Source organism: Saccoglossus kowalevskii, chromosome 4, assembly GCF_978046115.1.
Source record: "Saccoglossus kowalevskii chromosome 4, keSacKowa6.1, whole genome shotgun sequence".
Lineage (NCBI taxonomy): Eukaryota > Metazoa > Hemichordata > Enteropneusta > Harrimaniidae > Saccoglossus > Saccoglossus kowalevskii.
Window position 1 is genome coordinate 15643125 of NC_140644.1, and position 19413 is coordinate 15662537.

General features: G+C 34.8%; 1 protein-coding gene across 1 annotated transcript; it reads right to left on the minus strand.

The window, feature by feature from the left end:
* Window positions 1–384: 384 nt before the first annotated feature.
* Window positions 385–19178, minus strand: LOC102803725 (PGAP2-interacting protein-like). Its single transcript, XM_085497846.1, has 14 exons — window positions 19018–19178; window positions 16097–16406; window positions 15090–15244; window positions 13148–13322; window positions 12198–12515; window positions 11208–11368; window positions 9896–10084; window positions 9676–9811; window positions 6943–7092; window positions 6161–6217; window positions 5638–5725; window positions 4901–4962; window positions 3912–4067; window positions 385–1942 (listed from the first exon to the last, which is right to left on the minus strand). The coding sequence occupies exons 1-14, from the start codon at window positions 19172–19174 to the stop codon at window positions 1843–1845; spliced, it is 2214 nt and encodes a 737-aa protein (XP_085353972.1). The 5' UTR covers window positions 19175–19178; the 3' UTR covers window positions 385–1842.
* Between the last annotated feature and the right edge of the window lie 235 nt (window positions 19179–19413).

The following is a 19413-nucleotide window of genomic DNA, read 5'->3' on the forward strand; positions in this document are numbered from 1 at the left end:
TTTGCATACCATCACTATAGAAATCCTTACGTTGAGCTCTAAACTTCCTTGAATAATCCGAATGTGCAACTGTTAACACGTTCAGTTAAATAGCTAGATGTGTGTAATTCATTTAGAATCTACCGTAATATATCTGGAAAGAATATGTCTGCTTGTTGGCCATTTTGAGTTGAATCAGTGACCCGTTAGAATTAAATCGTCCCATATATTTTTTACATGTGCAAATATATTAAATTAAGTTGGCTGCCAGTCTATTAAAGAAATTGGAAAAAAATATGCACACAAGTCTGTATATCAAACTATGTCTGCCAGGGACAAACCAATGTTCTTGGCGGCCTTTTCCAGTACCAAGTCAGTGTAAATGACAACAGACTACATACAAAATTCATATTGTTATATTTTATTTCAATTATTACCCATCACATTTTACATTAATTTAGTAAGTAATCTCATATAAAAAAAAGTCTCAATATTTGTTTCCACTCCTACAAAGACAACATTAGAAATTGGCAGTGAAATTATGAGCACCTATGTTATTGCATTATTATGCTACGAATTGGCAATTCACTTAAGCGTAATTTATGTCTAAAAGTTGACGAGAAGGCATGATAGTCATTAAAAATTACTGTCAATCATGGGTTTATTCAAATCAAGGTGTTAATCAAGCTGTTATTGAGATTAAATCCTTTCAAGGCAAACTACGTTGTAAACAACGGCCGAAGCACTCAAATTATATTTCCTATTTTGTAATGGTACAATAATGGTGATTGCAGTGTCTCATGACGGGTAGCTTGAAGCAACTTTCAAATAAATCACAAATGCTTTCGACTAAATTATGAAACTACAGAAATTTCAAACTGCAAACATTAAACATTTTACAAACTTTCTAGTTCCAAATCTTCCAGCAATGTGAATGATTCATGATAGAAGTTGTCTTGCTAAGTACACAATTTGCATAATACCATACAACTAAATGAAATTTTCGAGTGGCAATGGGTAAAATGCATTTTTGTTTACTCTCTAAGACACAGATTACAGTAATTATTGCTTGACATTTAATTTGAAACATGTACCCAAATTACTTTTGTAAAATATTCTAGCTTTCATTATAATTTTTTTTTTTCTTCAGAAATATACAAAAAGAGAACTTATTATTAATGCTCTTGATGAAGACAAATGTCAGCAGTGTTTCAAATATAAAAAAAAAGTTTTAATTTCATGATTGGATTGCATAATAATTTCTTTCATGATTTCTCTGAGTTTAATAATAATATTTACCAAATTACCTCTTCGTATCACATGAACATTGGTAAATCTTGCGTGCTTTGTGGGTCAATGAAGTAAATTATACATGTTTGGGGCCAATGGAACACAAATATAGTATATCATGATTGATTGGAATCAATTGAGTAAATTATACATCTTTGGGGCCAATTGAACACAAATATAGTATATCATGATTGATTGGGATCAATTGAGTAAATTATACATGTTTGGGGCCAATGGAACACAAATATAGTATATCATAATTGATTCGGATCAATTGAAAAATTTATACATGTTTGGGGCCACAATGAATGGCAAGAATAGTGGAATATACATGTTCATGGCCAACACCACAGGTCCATTTCTGTCATTCAATACAGTGAACTGATGACTTCATATACTGACAATGGTGTTTGGCAAAATATGTTAATGATGGTGCTGAAATGAATACCAATAATTTGCTTGGCTGTATTATCACAGATTATGTTAGTAGGTTAAGACATTGCGTACTGATAATTTGACTGATATGCAACAAAGTATAACAGGATACTACAGAGGACGGAGCAAAACGGCATCTTATCCACCCTTTTTTGATGTCTTTGTAAAATATTTTGGTGTTGCCTTGTGATAATGGTGTCCTTCTTCTACCCACTCATCACCATAGTGATCACCAAATCTATGAAAAGGAAAGAAAAATTGATGATTTCAGGAAGATAAGTAAACAAGAATCTTAATAAGGCTGATCAAAAAATATCTATCAAGTTATATACCATTTTCTGTTGACTGCAAGATTCGCAAAAACAGGACAAACAAAGGTCATAGCATCGTAGTGGCTTCCGAAAAACGTGCAGGGTTCGTCAAACGGGAAAAAATATTTTTGGGTATTTTCACACTTACCGTACTAAGAGCCCATGCCTGGACAAACTCCCACCCCCCACTTTTGACACAATAAAGAAGTTGAGGTCATATCTGGGCACACGCCCAGGGGGTCTTTTTCTACACAAAACAAAAAAACTATTTTCTATTCGCTAACTGTTGACTTTCTTGAAGTCTGTCGTGATACTTATAAAAATTGTTAATTGCATAAAACTAAGGGTGAACGCAAAATAGCTGTGACAGCTTTTAGGGCAGCGCGTTCACCACTGATTTTTTTTTTCAGAATCTGATCATAACAGCAAGTCTATAAAAATAAATATTAAAGCAGAAATGGTAGTTCTCTTTTTGAAATATGTCGTGGCTCTAAAATGGGCCGGTCGTTTGGTTTGTGCTTCCTTAGAAACGATTCAAGCAAATTGCATAAGGAGAGCCGCTAAGCAAGTGTCGCACTCGTTCGGCTTTAGCGTCATCGACAATGAAAACAATGTTGCAATATTGTAGCAACCCGTACCTGGGAGAGTGGTTGAAGTCACGTTATTTTGGCTTTATAGATATTTTGTAGCAGCTTTCGAATCTATAACTGGGGCCAGCAATTTTGCAATGTCACGCCAAAGACTTCCAACTTTTTTACCATCTTTTATCACCGCTATTGCATTTCTGTCATGAAAACTATTCTTCTGTCGTTGGATAAAAAAAACTTCTTATTTCAAGTCCGCCGCAATATCCATATAGTGAGACATTCCAACCGCCGGAACTTGCTGAATGATAACTTTCACCGTGATTAATAAGCGTCGAGTCTGATAAGAAAGCAATGTCACGATTTGACCTTTATGATGAAATACTAGTAGTGATGTCATTCTTAGCCAATCGGTAAAGCAGATGCATAAAGGTCAAAGATGATTGCTAGACTGTAAACAAAAGCATCGTGCGAGTCGTTTGCCGCGGCCCAATTTTTCTTGTCTCTTTATTCTGATTAGACGTGAATTAAAAGTGCCAAGCTGACAGACTGCAAAATCCGTGGATTAAAAGTCCAAATTGTGTGGGACGATATCGACGAACTTCAGGAATAAGTTGTAGGGATTTTGTTCGACGGCTACAGTGACGCCGACTTGGACTTTGAGGGTTTTGAGTTTGACGAAGATGGCAATGAACGTACAAATAAAGATCTGAGAAGTTTTTTCAAACAGCTATGAATTTTTATAATTTTTACTGTGTAAATTTGTAAATTATTGATCTTGTATGACGGTTGATTCGTAATTTGTCGAGACCGGAAATCATTTTACGCAGTTTAACCCCTGACATTTTAATTCATTTTGAGTTCACGCGTATTCAAGTTGAGCGTGTTTGTCGGCGGGAAAATCCTAATTCAAACCATTCTTCATTTGTTTTATTATTTCTGGTTTATTTGCCACATTATAAGCAATAAATTATTTTTGTTTTACTTCTAATGTTGCATATTGTTCATTTATTTTCGTTGCATGTTTTCATTTGCCGTTCTATTCCCTGTCGCAGTTCGATCTGCGTGTTGTCAATTTTCGTGAATTTTCGTTTTTTTTTTCGGGGATCTCCTGGCAAACGCCCACCCCTTCTTTTTGGCAATTTTCCATGTTCAAGACCATGGGATTATACCCGGATAAATACTGTAATAATGTGCTATACACATTTGATGATAGTCAATTTCTATGAAGTTAGGAAAATCACCTATTAAGCCCTATATCGTATCCATGGATACCTAGTGACAAAGCGATGAAATAACCATGTATACTTACACTGAGGGGAAATGAAGCGATTGGTCAATATCATCAGGATTGATGGTCATATAATTATTATCTTTATAATTCCTGTGGTTGTCTGGAATAGTGAACTTCGCTAGCTGGATTTCAGTGTCAGTCACGCCACCATGTGATATACGAGCATAACCGACTCTAAAAAAAAAATAACAAAAGTATTTGTATAGAATTTTTACATATACACAAAAAAAAGCTATAAGATGCCTTGAAATATTGTCTAATACTAAATATTATGTGATTAATTTAATCATGAAGTTGTTTGATTTGGACAAAAAACAGGTTCTATATCACAGTGGTGATTACTAATATTATCAGTTATCAGTTTGTTGACCACTCTTAGTGCAAAAAGTTTCCATTTCATTCATTAATTTCTATTAAGAACTGCATGTACCAATGTTCAGTTTTTCATTGTATAAGTATCATTCATCATCATATCATTTTGAGATTAGTTTTAGGTTAAACTGAATGATACCCAAAAATTTATGCAACATGCAAAATTGAAAAAAAAAAAAAGACTTAAAGGAACACTTCCAGTTAAGCCTAATCTCACAACAAATTTACTTTCTGGATTAAAATTACAATGAATAACAAAAGATAGATTAACTTTGTAAACTACATTAACAATAGTGTCCCATGATTCTTTGGTGCAATCCCTTGGATTGAATGGTTCCCCTTTAATAATTTTAACAGTAATACAATTATTCGTTCTAGCCTACATACTACTGTAAAGGGGTTAATTATTCATCGGGTTTTTAATTTGGCTTATTTCGCTGACTGAAAAATTAAAACCCAGTGAATATGTAAAATTTAGCATAGAACACATTATCTAAATGATAAAACAGTGAATTTAAAAATCACTGAATATGCCTGAAATGGTAAATCAGTGAAATTTAAACCCAGTGAAAATTAGTCATTTTACAGTATACCAGACAATGTCATGTCACCCCCTAACCTACCCCCTAACTTACCGTATAAGACCACGGTACATTATGTACAAGCAGCATCTATTTTTATCAGTATTATCGATATCCTGGTAAGAAAAAAAAAATAAAATAAAAATTGAAACAAACTAACTTTTTCAAACTCAGTTAATTTGAGTTTAAATTCAGGTCTATGATAGCCATTCGTAGAGATGCACAGACATGATCTGATGTTGATATCGATAAGTTCAGAGAAAATTACATGATTTGTGGTATTATTGGGATGTGAATTGCAGAGATTACAAGGAAGGTAATTTGACCATGGGCTGCCGCCCTCTAGTGTCAGATTTGAAATCTTCTTTTGTATACGTAGACTTGTCACTCTAAAGTAAACCTCTTGGTGATACAATGGAGACAAAAACTGATCAGTCGAGAATCATGGTACATTGCAATTTTACTAGCTTCATTGATACATCAATCATTTATTTTATGTTCATTCATTCATTCATTCATTCATTCATTCATTCATTCATACCAAGGATCAACAGACCCAAAACTTTACTGGATTACAGATTACTACAATACCGAGGGGTGGTATACTTCCCTGAAAAAATGAGTGCTTTGTGCCACCAACATCTCTATTCATTTTAAAACAGGCAAAATGTGAAAAAGGAAACCCCTCTTCAGATATTTTAGCTTAAAAAACATGAACCCAATCGAGCAGAATCTATGTACACAGCTTTCCAATGAGAGTATCCTCCCAGACTACAATACAGTGAACATACCTTCAACTTTCCTTTGGTCTTTAATTGTAAATAGTCTCTACTGCCGGGCTTACAATTCAGATAACCCATGTACACTATTGGGTTAGTACTGAAAGAAATAGTTCAGGATTTAGAAAAAAACTGAAAACTTGTCAAGGAAATATTTCTTACATGTTGTTTTACTGTTACACAAAGAATGTAACAGTACTACTGTACTGGAAGTGCGTTAATTATTCACTGGGTTTTAACTTCACGTTTTTTGCTGATAAGTAAAATTTGCTAAATTAAATCTATGCGGACATATGTAAAATAACAATAAAACTCATTGTTTCCTTGACAAATTCGTGAAATTAAAACACAGTGAATATGCTACAAACATCAAAATAGTGAAATTAAATGGTTTTACAGTACGTGTTAGTTCAGTATGAAATAACCAAATATAGTAGTTCTCATAGTATCCATTTATTATACAAAGTTATCAGTATGAGTTGAGCAATGTATTCACTCTGTAACTATCAGTATGAGTTGAGTGCGACAACCTTACCTGTTTCTAGTGATATTAGCAATGTATTCACTCTGTAACTTTCTATCAAGGTCATCACTGTGAATAACAAAAAACGTTGTCAGTAATTGACCATAATATACCCCCTAACAAACACTCCCACACACATAAACACACAAGCCTATATTATTATACATCTGTCACCATAACGCCATAAGTTACAGCGTGCCGTGATTTTGCAATTTTTTACAGGGTACTTTCATCCTATCATATAAGGAAATGCGAATTCCAAATATGGAATGATTACGCGCATAAGCATCTTCTAATAATAAAAACAAACATGGCTGCCATCAGGGTTTGACCAGACTCCACACACAGAAGTTCGCTGATTCTGTTCTAAACCTTTTGGATTTCGGCATTCTCATGATGTATCCTTAACAGGAAAAGATGTATAATAATAAGATTAATATAAGGAGAATACCTCAAAGTATGCACTCAGACAATACGCCGTGCATCGACCTCCGCTGCGCGTCGATTGATACTCCAGCTGTACTGTCGTTGTGCATACTTTACGGTATCCTCATAATAACTTTATGCAGTGAGTACTTTCTAATTCACGCATCAGTAAGTTGCGATTTCAGCTATGTCTCAGTTAGTTGGATGACTTCCAAAAAGTCTAAACTTAAAACGACACAATTAAGATACTATATTATATAGGTAAGAGAGTATGGAGGTGTTAGAGAATTACTAATTACATGAATACATCCCATTACAGACATGCACTGCCTACATGCACGTGACACCACAGGCACACATATACTCACCGATAATTGCCATTGCGAGCTGTAACAATGTCTACCATAGTCCCCGATATGTTGAGAGTTGCATGGATTGCTGGTCCTACTTGCCCATCGGGAGAGGGCAACAAATGATGTACTGCTTTCACAATTTTGTACTTCGACATCAAATTATTTCTGTAAATGAAATATAGACTATATATACACCCAAGATCCTGTGGTATATATCGCCCTCTATAGTTGAAAATCTCTATTTATATTTTCATTTAGTAGAGCCATAAAATGATGGATGGATTCACTTTTGAGTCTTACAGCAATTTAATAAAATTGAAATGGAGCCTGTGATTTGAAGGGCACTATTGGGAATTTTTCAGCTGTCATTAATCCAACTTTCAGAGAAATCCGTTTAACGATGAGGTAGTTACATTTGTTTTTATGACTGAACAATACAGGTGAAATCCATGACACTATGGTCATGTAATCAGTGTTGTATGGTGACAGTATTAATATTTGTTTGTTTAATGTAAGGCTGAGAAAAAAAATATCTCTGTTTCTCATTTCCGAGCGCATCATTTTGAACTATGCGCCTCAAACGTTTTTTTTCCTTCTAAAGCATTTCAAAATGCTCTTGTACTCGCACTTGTCTCAAATTCCCCCCATTTTAGCTCAGTATTCAAAAAAAAAAAAAAGAGTTAATTTTTTCTTTATTTTTGTAACTCCCTGATATTCAATTACCGTACTTCCCCGAGTATAAGCCCACCCCTCTGTTTTGAGACATTTAACGAGTTAAGAGTATTCCCGAGTATAGGCCCAGGGTGTTTTTACTGGGCGTTGACGACATTTATTAAAATATGCATGTAAAAAGTGTATTTCATTGCATAAAAATCATGATTAGTACGGTAGTTTGGTTCTAGCTTTTACGAGAAAACTCGCATTAATTTCAGAGTGCGGGCGAATGTACATAGTTCGTACGTTTTCTATTCTGTTATTTACTCGGGATGAACCTCGATGTTGCAATACTGAAATAATCCATATTTCTTTTGAGTAGTAGTTTTTCAAACGACAAAAATGTGATCATCAAGTCGTGAAACCTGGTCACTATCATTGTTTTACTTTTCCGAATAATCTTGTCCATTGAGACTATCGTGAATGGGGTGTGAACGAGCAAACTATTCTTCGACATGACCTTTTGGCGGCCGTGAAAGGTTTAAATACTTTCCTCACCCTGAGTTTACCTTTCGAAAATTGCGAATCAACAGCTTTGAGGGGAAAAAGTCACAATTTTTTGTCGAAATCAGTGTTAACAGATCGCATTTTAACATCACGGTAATACACTTCCGCATTGCGTTGATAAAAATACTTCGTCAATAATCGGAAAACTTCAACTGTATGACAGAACATTTTCATTGGTTAATGAAAGACGTGACCTGTTAGTTCAAAGGAAGTTGTTCAGGTCAAATTATGATGAAACCATGGCGGAAATAGCTTTGTAATGAGAGTTTGTGTACGATCTTGCTCTTGACCGTTTTCCCACGGACCCTACCCATTTTTGCACCGTAAATTCAGACGGTATGTTCAGGCCCCTGGGCTTATACTCGGGGAAGTACGGTAAAAGTAAATGCTTTACCAGCTACTTCAGAAAATACAAATTTCTGGAAAGTTTTTTTCTTCTCCAGATATTATTATTTTTTTTTTCACCAAAACCTCATATATATAGGGTATGATACAATAGAAACAAGTCATTGAAAATGACACAGTCCCCGTTAAATTTTTTAAAGTTTTCTTTGTGCTCGTCATATTAAAGCGGAGGGGTTGTCGTGAGCGTGTCCTTGAAACTTGAGTTTCAAGTGGCGTAAACAACAGATTGTTTATTTACATCAAAACACGTGCTCCATGATATTAGTAATATGGCCAAAAATAAAAACAGCCGTTATTCGGCCATCTTTGATCTGATTATGAAATACACTGAATGAGATATGTATGTGCCAAATACGTATGTGCCAAATACGACTGAAAATGCTACATAAATTGTCGAAATATAGTAGTAAGGCCAAAAAGTCAGATGGCTGTCAATCGGCCATCCTTGACCAGATTTTGTAACAAATTGTCATGGACATGCATCCTAACATGTATAAAGTACATGTATGTACCAAATTTGAATGAAAACTGACCGAGCATGTCCAAGATACCGCATAAAAAAAAAACAAGATGCCTTCCAGTCGACCATCTTTGATCCAATTGCGAAATAAATTGTCATGGACATATATCCTAACATGTATAATCTATGTACCAAGTTTGAATGACAACTGACAAAGCATGTCCAAAATACAACAGTCGGCCATTTTGAATCGAATCACTAAACCACTGCATGTGCATATGTCCCACATAAGGTACTAGGCACATGCAAAGAATGAATGGAATCGGTCCACAGGATTCTGAGATATGACTTTGGATGGCGCACAGACGCACGGACGGAGACCGAATTATTAGTCTCCGTTCAGACGAAAGGTTCTATTCTACATGTATATTTTTTCATTTCATTTACTGAGTGAATTCTCAAAGCCATACCATATTTTACTTTTTTTTTCATTTTTGATTATTTAATTGTTTTCTGCTGCAGAATTTAAGTTTAGTGGAAGCGTGATTTGACATTGACATCAGAAAACATTTGCCCTGGCAGATATAAATGACACTAACAGCGTAAAGACCATTACAGCTAGAGACAGAGTTTGCTTAAATATCCAAAATCACTGTACATACCCCCATGTGTGTGAAGCTGTGGATGGTCCAAAATCACTGTACATTCCAAGTTTTTCAGACATCCACATTGTGATGTCATTGTTTCCCAAAAACGGTTTTGACGCATCACTCTCAAGAAATGAAATTACATCAGCTTCTGCAAAAAAAAATTAATTTAAATTTACAGTATATTTTTTTTTTTTATTTTTAAATGTTGATCAAGAGACATTTCATTGCTTACCTGTATTATTGATTACTGTAGCAGCTCTATCAAACGTTGACCAACCATTATTATCATGCATAAATTTGACAGACCATATCATTGTACTAAATGTCTTAGGTTCTGATTTCTGTGGTGCTGCTATGAATTGCTCTGTCATAAAACGTGGTGCAAAGCCTCCAAGTCCTATAAGACTTACCAATACTAATACTGAAATAAACAGAAGTGCACAATTTATTACCGATACGTTTTCCTGGCGACATTGCATGCATATAAAGATCTAATAAGGATATTGAGAAGTGGACATGAAAACAACACAGTTCAAGTGTTGACTGATGTGTAGATGAGGTTGATGAGTACACTGGATAGCATATTCCTCATAATAACCGTAACCTTTTCACCACCAGACTTCCTTGCCTAAATTTGAGTGCACTTTTTTCTTATATTCTATTCAGGAAATAAACCTTAATTTTGGAGCCAACAGACAAACTTTTGAGTACATTTTTAGTTTTTATTTGAAAAAAATTTGGCTATTATTATCTCAGTTTTTTGAAGGAAAGTGTAAACTACATGTATAAATAGGACTATTTTGTGAATTTGTGATGAAAATAGGGAATTTGTGATGAAAATAGGGAATTTGTGATGAAAATAGGGAATTGGTGGTGAAAAAGTTGATATTATACATCTTCCAAATACATGTACAACCACTCGGCATGGTGGTCTTTCTATTTTTTTTTTATTTTCTTTAAAACTTGCTTTGAAAATAATATGGTTCTGTCAGTATATATAAAATTGAAATTGCCTTATATTGATAAAATAAGATGCAGATACTTCGATGAATACCGCAAAATTACAACATGATGTGAGTTTAATATGGAGATACACAAACAGATGTATAAAAAGGGGCTATTAGAAGAATACTACAAAGTATCATGAAGGCAGTTCAGCGACCGTATCAAAAGACACATAGCGGTGGTCGATTCTATCACATGCTGCTTAAGTACATGTACATAATTTATTCCACATGCGTGCTGTATACAGTTTACAACATGCTGCATGGTGATTACGATTACGTTTAAAGTTGCATTCCCAAATGAGCTAAAAGCACGAAATGTGTTAAAATGGTTCTGTTTTTTGAGAAAGTCAAGAACAAACAAAAACGTCTTAACTCAGTGAGTATTGATTTACAAATCTATCTTATTTCAGGAGGCATCAAATTCTATAATTAATTTCCCCAACTACCCATTCACAATATTAGATGGTGTATATACGGGTTCAGTGGATGGTACCTCTGAGAATCTGCATAGTGATAATGCAACTTCAGGAAACTTACATATTCTGAAATCGGCATAGACGCTATAAGGACCAGTGCCGTCAAGATCCGAGAATGCAATGTGTGTTGTAGATTTGTCATCATGATCCTTGGGATCGCTTCGTCCAAAAGCATGACCAATCGAAACAATAATGATAAGAAGTAACACGTAGGTACGTTCTCTATCGAAGAAATCAAGATGTCATATATTAATTAAGACATATCATGTAATATAAGATTATTATGAGGATACCGTAAAGTATGTACAAAGACAGTACAGCTGGAGTATTGTTCGACATATATATAACCTTATTATTATACATCTTTTCCTCCCAATGATACATCATGGGAATGCCGAAATACAAAAGTTTAGAACAGAATCAGTGAACTTCTTTGTGTAGAGTCCGGTCAAACCCTGGTGGCAGCCATTTTTGTTTTTTTTCATTAATAGAGGATGCTTATGCATGTAATTGTTCCATATTTGCAATTCGCATTTCTTTATATGGTAAGATGATTTTTTTTTCTCAACATAGCACGTGTGTTATATTAATAAAGTGAAAAACTAAAGTAACAAAACATATATATACAATTTCCTTATTTTCGTTTTTACCACCCAATGCTGTGAAAAAGGGTTATGCCCAGGAGCCTCAATTTGTAGAGATTGAAAGTTACAAAATCAAACCAAACACTACTATAAAAATATTCCAAACGATATTGCAATGTTCGAAAAAAAAATGATACGAAGATAGCTCTTTCCACAACTAGTTTATTATGGCGTCCACAGTAACATTGTGTAATATGGAATTGATTCTAAATCTAGCAATTTTTCTCCAAATATTTCACACAAAAGAATGCCGTGTACATGGCAAATAGCTCCATGCCTGTACATACCCGGTAATAAACAAAGAAACATACGGATTCAACTTTCTCCAAAAAATATGAGTAGAATATATTCTACTTTATCGATATTTGTCACTGGAATACACGTATCTAACAAGAACAGGTATTTACCTCAAAATCCAACCTAGCGGTACAGTACTATACGCTGTAACCCAGATGCATGCTATCTGCAGGGTAAGATATACAGTAAAAGCTATCACTGTAGTGTGCACAACAGGACATGAACTGAATCTGTCAGAGACTTCCGGCCAGACTGAGGTCACGTACAACGCCACAAATATTGCAAACATCAAACCAAAATAGCTTGAGAAGTATAAGAGTCCAGCGGTACCATGGCAACCAACAAACCACCACCAGATAAAGTTTTCTGGAAATTTCTTTTTACAAGAAAGAAGAAAACCAGTAGCAAGTTCCATCAGTATGGCCCCACTGGAAAAAAATATGAATAATTTAGATAATTATAAATACTGTTTCATGAAAGACTTATAGAAATTTATAAAATATATTAAATATTAAAGCGGAGGGTCATCACCTGCGCATGCGTCAGATGGCCATAGCGTGTCATTGTTTAAAAACAAGCGTATACCCAGCCAGTTTTAGCATGTGTTGTTATCGTTCATTGGAACTCAATTCCCACACGTGTGCAGGTAATATCATTCTCGCTTTAAAACACTACAATCGTCACGCCGCGCCATGTTCGATATGTAAAATACATTGTTTATTTACATGAAATTCGAACGCGTGCTGTGTGACAACTGTAATGCTTTGATTCAAATAAAAAAAAAGACACTTTTATAGGGTATACATTCAAAATTGAGCTGTGATTGTTTTTAATTGTCATTTAATTTTAATTATGAAATTTGCTGTAAAGTGACTACATTAGTATTCGTCATGTAATCTGTTATACCTGTATATATCATTGACCTAGACTGATCCATTGTGTAAGCAGGGTACAAGGGATTATGATTTTATGGGGGCTATAACTGTAGGTACCTAGGAATGAACCACTCTTTCAGACAGGGAGTTAGGGTAACATTTGGAGGGACATTAGCAATACTTACCCCCATGGATTTGGTGATGGGCCTGACACTCCAAACACAACTAATCTAGATGGTATAGAGACTTCACCATACATAAACTGGGTGAGAAACATTAAACTACCAAACGCAATACCACAGTATACCCAGGGTACAGGTGCGTCACTTTGAAATGTTGTAACTGGCCATGGATACTCATCTAAAAACAAAACATACAATAAAATATACCATACATACGTCAAAAAGTACTTGTATAATAAAATCAATAATTATCTTTATCAGAGCGTGCCATTTGAGGAGATGGTCATTCTAGCAATTCAGACATTTTGCAGAGATATCAATCAAGGCATAGTGTATATTTATTTCCATTAAATCATGAAAAGTTACATCATCTTTACTAGTGTGCCCTCAAACAGGACTGATTTTGTAAGAATCCTGAGTCAAAATGCCCCCCCCCCCCAATCAGGTTGAGTACTAAAGCTTGTTGACTGCTTGGGAGGTCGGAGTTAAAGAAAAAATAATAATTGTATGCGAGTATGTAGGTGACCTAGGGCACTAACAAAAATGTTGTGACCTCTGATCTTTTTAGCTCCGCTGTCGACTTTGTCGAGCGGAGCTTATCATATGAGTGATTGTCCGTCGTCGTTGTCCGTCGTCTGTCGTCCGTGTCAATGTTTTACTTGTTCGACTTCTTCTTGAAAACTATAAGCCTGAATGCTTTGATACTTGGTGTATATGTACCTTGGGTAGACCTCTCTTAGATTTGTTCATTTCATGATGATATCTTCAATTCTCTAATTTTGATGAATATTTTTGTCATTTTTGGTAAAAAGTAATATTTTCGACTTCTTGTTAAAAACCGCAATTCCAATTGCTTTGATATTACATATATAGGTACTACATGTGGACCTCTCTCAGATTTGTTCATTTCATGATGATATCTTCAATTCTCTAATTTTGATGAATATTTTTGTCATTTTTGGTAAAAAGTGATATTTTCGACTTCTTGTTAAAAACCGCAATTCCAATTGCTTTGATACTACATATATGTATACTACATGTGGACCTCTCTCAGATTTGTTCATTTCATGATGATATCTTTAATTCTCTAATTTTGGTGAATATTTTTGTAATTTTTGGTAAAAAGTGATATTTTCGACTTCTTGTTAAAAATCAATAGTTCAATTGCTTTGATATTACTTATATAGATACTACATGTAGACCTTTCTCAAATTTGTTCATTTTGTGATGATATCTTCAGTTCTCTAATTTTGGTGAATATTTTTGCCATTTTTGGTAAAAAGTGATATTTTCGATTTCTTGTTGAAAACTGTAAGTCCGATTGCTTTGATATTACATGTATAGGTACTACATGTGTAACTCTCTCACATTTGTTCATTTTGTGATGATATCTTCAATTCTCTAATTAATTTATTTTGGTGAATATTTTTGTAATTTTTGGTAAAAAGTGATATTTTCGACTTCTTGTTAAAAACTGTAAGTCCGATTGCTTTGATACTATTCATATTGTTCATTTTCTAATGATGTCTTCAGTTCTTTAATTGAAATGTGCATTGCTAACAGCGGAGCTATCTCAGTCGATAGGCTGCTTGTTTGTTTATAAAATATGAATTACATTTAACCAAATTCCACAACTAAGACAGGGATTGCGTTAACCCCATATTTTGCTTCCCAGACTCCAATTATTGAAGAGGGACCCAGTTTTTCAGGCAAGCTGGGATCCAATCACTAATAAAGTTATTCAGGTTAAAATTTCTATTAAGTGGGACTCGTCTTGCTGAGACACTAGCGCAAACTCTGTAAGATGTTTTTCCAGATCATCAATGTATGATTTTTTGTTGTATCAATGATGCACCAGTGAAATAACATAACCAGTTATATCACAGCAAACGTATCTCGCTCCTTGGAAACCCATTCGATACAAGAATAACATAGCCATACTTACAAGCAGACAACCTGTCTATTATTGCAATAATACCAAGAGATATAATAACTGTATTACTAGTATGGTCCGCCCATGCAGGTGTTAATGATACATACCAGATACGACTTGATAATAATGCCATATATCCTAACATAAAACCCCAGAATGACACACTCCTGTAACCAAAAACATACATCAAGTATTAAAGATGTTTTTTATTCAGCACTTTGTATTCTGATTATATCAAGTGAGTATTAAAAAGATGTATAATAATAAGGTTACTACAAGAACACTGCAAAGTAATTCCTGAGACAGTAACTAAGGTTTTGCATCAATTGATTATGGTATTCTTGTAATAATAACCATCATGTTCCAGTATTATGGTATAATACTATAGTGTAAAACAAGTACTGACAATGCATATACTCCCTCTTTTATATTTAATGCCAAATTCCTTTACTACCGGTAGCTTGCCTGAAAAACTGGATCCCTCTTCAATAATTGGAAACTGGGAAGCAAAATATGGGGTTTACACAATCCCCCCGGTGTACATTAGGCTAAAAAGTGCTGCTGGGATGCTATCAATCATTGCTGGCAATGTATGTGCATATTTGGTTAAATCACTAAGGTTAGATGCAGCCATATCAGAGAAACAGTTTTACAGACTGCAATTTTAGGATTTCAGACAAAATGGCCATCATTTTGACAAATATGACCAAGTCACACAAAATAATGCAACAAACGATATTATCAATGATTATAATACTTATGTGCAAACTTTGAACTGAATCAGTGAGCAGATACCATGGATTTGAACATAGACAAAATATCCATCAGTCTGACTTTTTCATTATGACATGCACCTGTAACTCAATATGCTTGACTGAGATATAAAGTTTGAATAAAACCGCCCTGAACAGTCCTGGACATGTTTAAATTATCAGAATTTAACAATGTTGAATCTAAATTAATAATTCATCTAAAACATGAATAAATAGATTGTTACATAAGGAAGAAATAAAACCCACCTTTGATAGGCTGATGTACTGAACCAGGATGCACATAATAATAAAACTGCACACATGTTACCCGCAGTGAGGACAACAAGTCTTAATACGATATCAGAGCATTGAAACGATGCTAAGCTGCATACAAGTCCAAGTCGTAATAAAAACAATCCATATTTTGTTTGTAAGAATCTAAACAATGGTCCGATGCTGCAAAGCAGTGGCGTTAAGATCCAGACGGCAACCACAGCTTCACAGCCAGGGTATTTGTCTCTTGGAAAGAACCATAGTGCAGGGATAAGTGCATGTAGCACAGTCCAAAATATGTAACCTAACAGAGAGACAGAGAAAAAGGTTATTCTGTGAGGCTAAGTAATAACAACGATTGTTTGAACTATGGCAAAGTTATAAATTGACGTAGCACCACACCATATTCCATATTTGCCTTATTAGAATGTATCTCAAATACACAGAAATGCAAATAAGACAAAAATTGCATATATTGTACACTGGATTATTTTTGTATTTTTTTTTTATCCACTGAGGGTCGGCAAGGGGTATTATTGTAAGCTGTAATTAATTGTTTTTATTTTTGCAATAATGTAAGTTAAATAAATAAAAAACGTAAATTCATAGACATGCTATTTTATTCATCCGTAATTTGTACAAAGATCTTATTTTTTGCAATTTCTAATTTTGATTCTTAAACACAAATTATAAAATTATATTAAAAAAATGTAAAATGTGATTAGGAATTTGCTTTATCTGTAAAGTGTAAAAACCTAATTTTTACTCTAAATGTTAATTTTATTTTATTTCCCATAAAAACGTAAAATGCCTTTTTAATTTCCTGTAACCTGTACCAGTTATTCCCCCTTGCCCCCCCCCCCCCCCCCCATCTTTAGTTGCTTACTATAAATGTACACCAGGTTTTTTAGATTTAGGTAAATAATTGATGTTTTGTGAGACCTTCAAGCACAAAAGTCCTCTTCTGTCACTTTTCACACAACAAACCTACATATTTTTTTCATTGTTCGAATATTTTGGTAGCCAAAGCGAAATTTTTCCCATAAAGATGTGGTACCAAAATTTGATTGGAGAAACTATGGAATTCAAAGGAGTAAACAGGCATGATGACATGAAGCAGTCCTCTTACAATTTTTTTATTTTGCTTTCTATTTACCCCCCCCCCTCCCCCTCTTCAATTTTCAAAGGAGTAATCCCTTACCGGTAGTCGTACACTTGGTGCTAATTTAAAAGGTGGTGGTCATCACGCTTGATTAATGTTGATAAACATTGATTTTCCCACAATCCAATGCGCTCTTTTAATGGAAACCACAAGTATGAATATTGACCTAATTAAAGCATGGTAACGTTGATCTGCGCAACAGTCAAAGTCGCCATCTTTGTTTATATGAGACCCATATATTTCGTGCATGCATGGCACGACGACTACAGTCGGCCATTAAGTTGAATTTGACGACTGGAGTCCGTATACTGTAAAATGCTCAAATTAATCATCTCTTCAGCAAAAATAGCAAAATTAAATTCCAACCAAAAACAAAGTATTTTACAGTACCTTTGAACATGTTACTATCTGCATGCAACTCGAAAATAGTACTGTGGAATACTTTATTTTCGCTTGGAATTTATTTTCGCTATTTTCGCTGAAGGGATGATTCCGTGAAAATAAAATCCAGCGAATATACTTTTTTTCCTATATTTCACATTAAACTCATCAAAAATCAGTGAAAATAAATTCCAAGTAAAATGCCCAAAAAGCCTTTTCAGTGAAAATTAATTCCAGCGAAAATAAAGTATTCCACAGTATTCTGAAAACAAGTTCAAGTACACTCCAGGATTAAACTACAGCTGAAAGGCTAGCATTTGACGTATTCATGTTCGGGGCCATTTTTAGAACATCAACCATGATAATATCCAGGGGGGAATTGGCACGAGAGGGCGCCATCCGATCTGAATGGAACGTTTCGAAGTCAGTCGTCCGTAGCCCATCGTCAAAGCAACAACGTCCCGTTTACGAACAGATGAAATAATTTCAGCAATTTCTTTACAAAATAATCCTCAACAAAACTTAGAAACATTTCATAGATAACTACAGGCTCCAAAATTATGTCTATTGCAAAACAATTCAACCGACAACCAGTTTGACGCCACAATTTCTTGCTGGAGCCCAAGTTCTACGCGTGATTTTATTGCGTTCAAAACTGTTCCATTTCAAACTGCGCATGCACACACACTGTGGTTTCTCGAAATGCATACTAATTAGGTAACTTGTCACTGATAAAAGTCACCGAAAACATTTTGAGCAATTTTGAGCAATAGTACTAGAGTGAAATTTAAACGTGCCTCTACGATCTCCATGAATTTCGTAACTTGCTATGATCATGGTAAAGAGAAAACCTGTGCTTACTTTCAACAGTTAGCTGGAGTCTGATCAAAAACGTGTCTCAAAAAATACCTTTACATCATTTTTCCGAATATTTTTTCAGCTCGTAACGATAGAATCAGTCAATTTAGAACTAACATGTATGCTATCGGAAAGCATTTTGGCACAATTTTACTGAAAAGACGAGTTTTTCATTGCTCATGAATATTAATTCATGCAAATGAGACGATTATTTCAACCAATCGTGTCATGCAACTCCCCCCCTGATAATATCGGTACCGGTTTGCATAAATTAAAACTACCTCTCATCCAATCACGATCGTGCAGTTACAGGTGTGATACAACGGTATAACATAATTGTTACTTTATCCGTGAAGGTATATCTCTTACTCTACTTTGCACATTAATAGCTTTCAGCAAGAAAGTGCATAAAACACGACATCGCGTATATTGCTTCAAGAGAAACGTGACTCGGTGATTTTGTCGCCTTTGTCATTGTCATGTCGACGCTATCGGCGGCGATAGTAAAACTTACCGACTACAGCTTCCGAAAACAACGGTCTAATAAAACTGAGGCCAGGCAGAGTTTCCTTTATTGCATCGTCTGATAGTGGGATATCGCTGCTCTCACTGCCGGGACACTCCGGCGTGGCGCTACCTTCTACTTTCTCTTGTTTCTTATCGGCAGCCATCTTTAACCTCCAAGGGAAATTGCGCCATAGGCGTCAACTTCAAGAAAGTAAAAACTCTACATATTATATCGCCCTCTAACAAACTGTACGAAACAACTACAGATATTTGTTTTTTGTTTTTTTGTCGTCAAGGTTAATTACGATAAAAAAACATTTCTGACTACTATTGAACTAGCCAGACAATTTTGTGGACTTGTTTACAGCGTGTTTTTTATGTAAGATATAGTTACCGCCAAATT

Bases quoted from the DNA above. Each gene is read 5' to 3' on its own strand.
- LOC102803725 (XM_085497846.1), bottom strand. From the start codon at position 19,174: ATGGCTGCCGATAAGAAACAAGAGAAAGTAGAAGGTAGCGCCACGCCG. The intron at 12,516-13,147 runs GTAAGTATTGCT...ATTTTTTTCCAG, and splicing joins CCATCACCAAATCCATGGGG to TGGGGCCATACTGATGGAAC. The intron at 9,812-9,895 runs GTAAGCAATGAA...TTTTTTTTGCAG, and splicing joins TACAGTAATCAATAATACAG to AAGCTGATGTAATTTCATTT.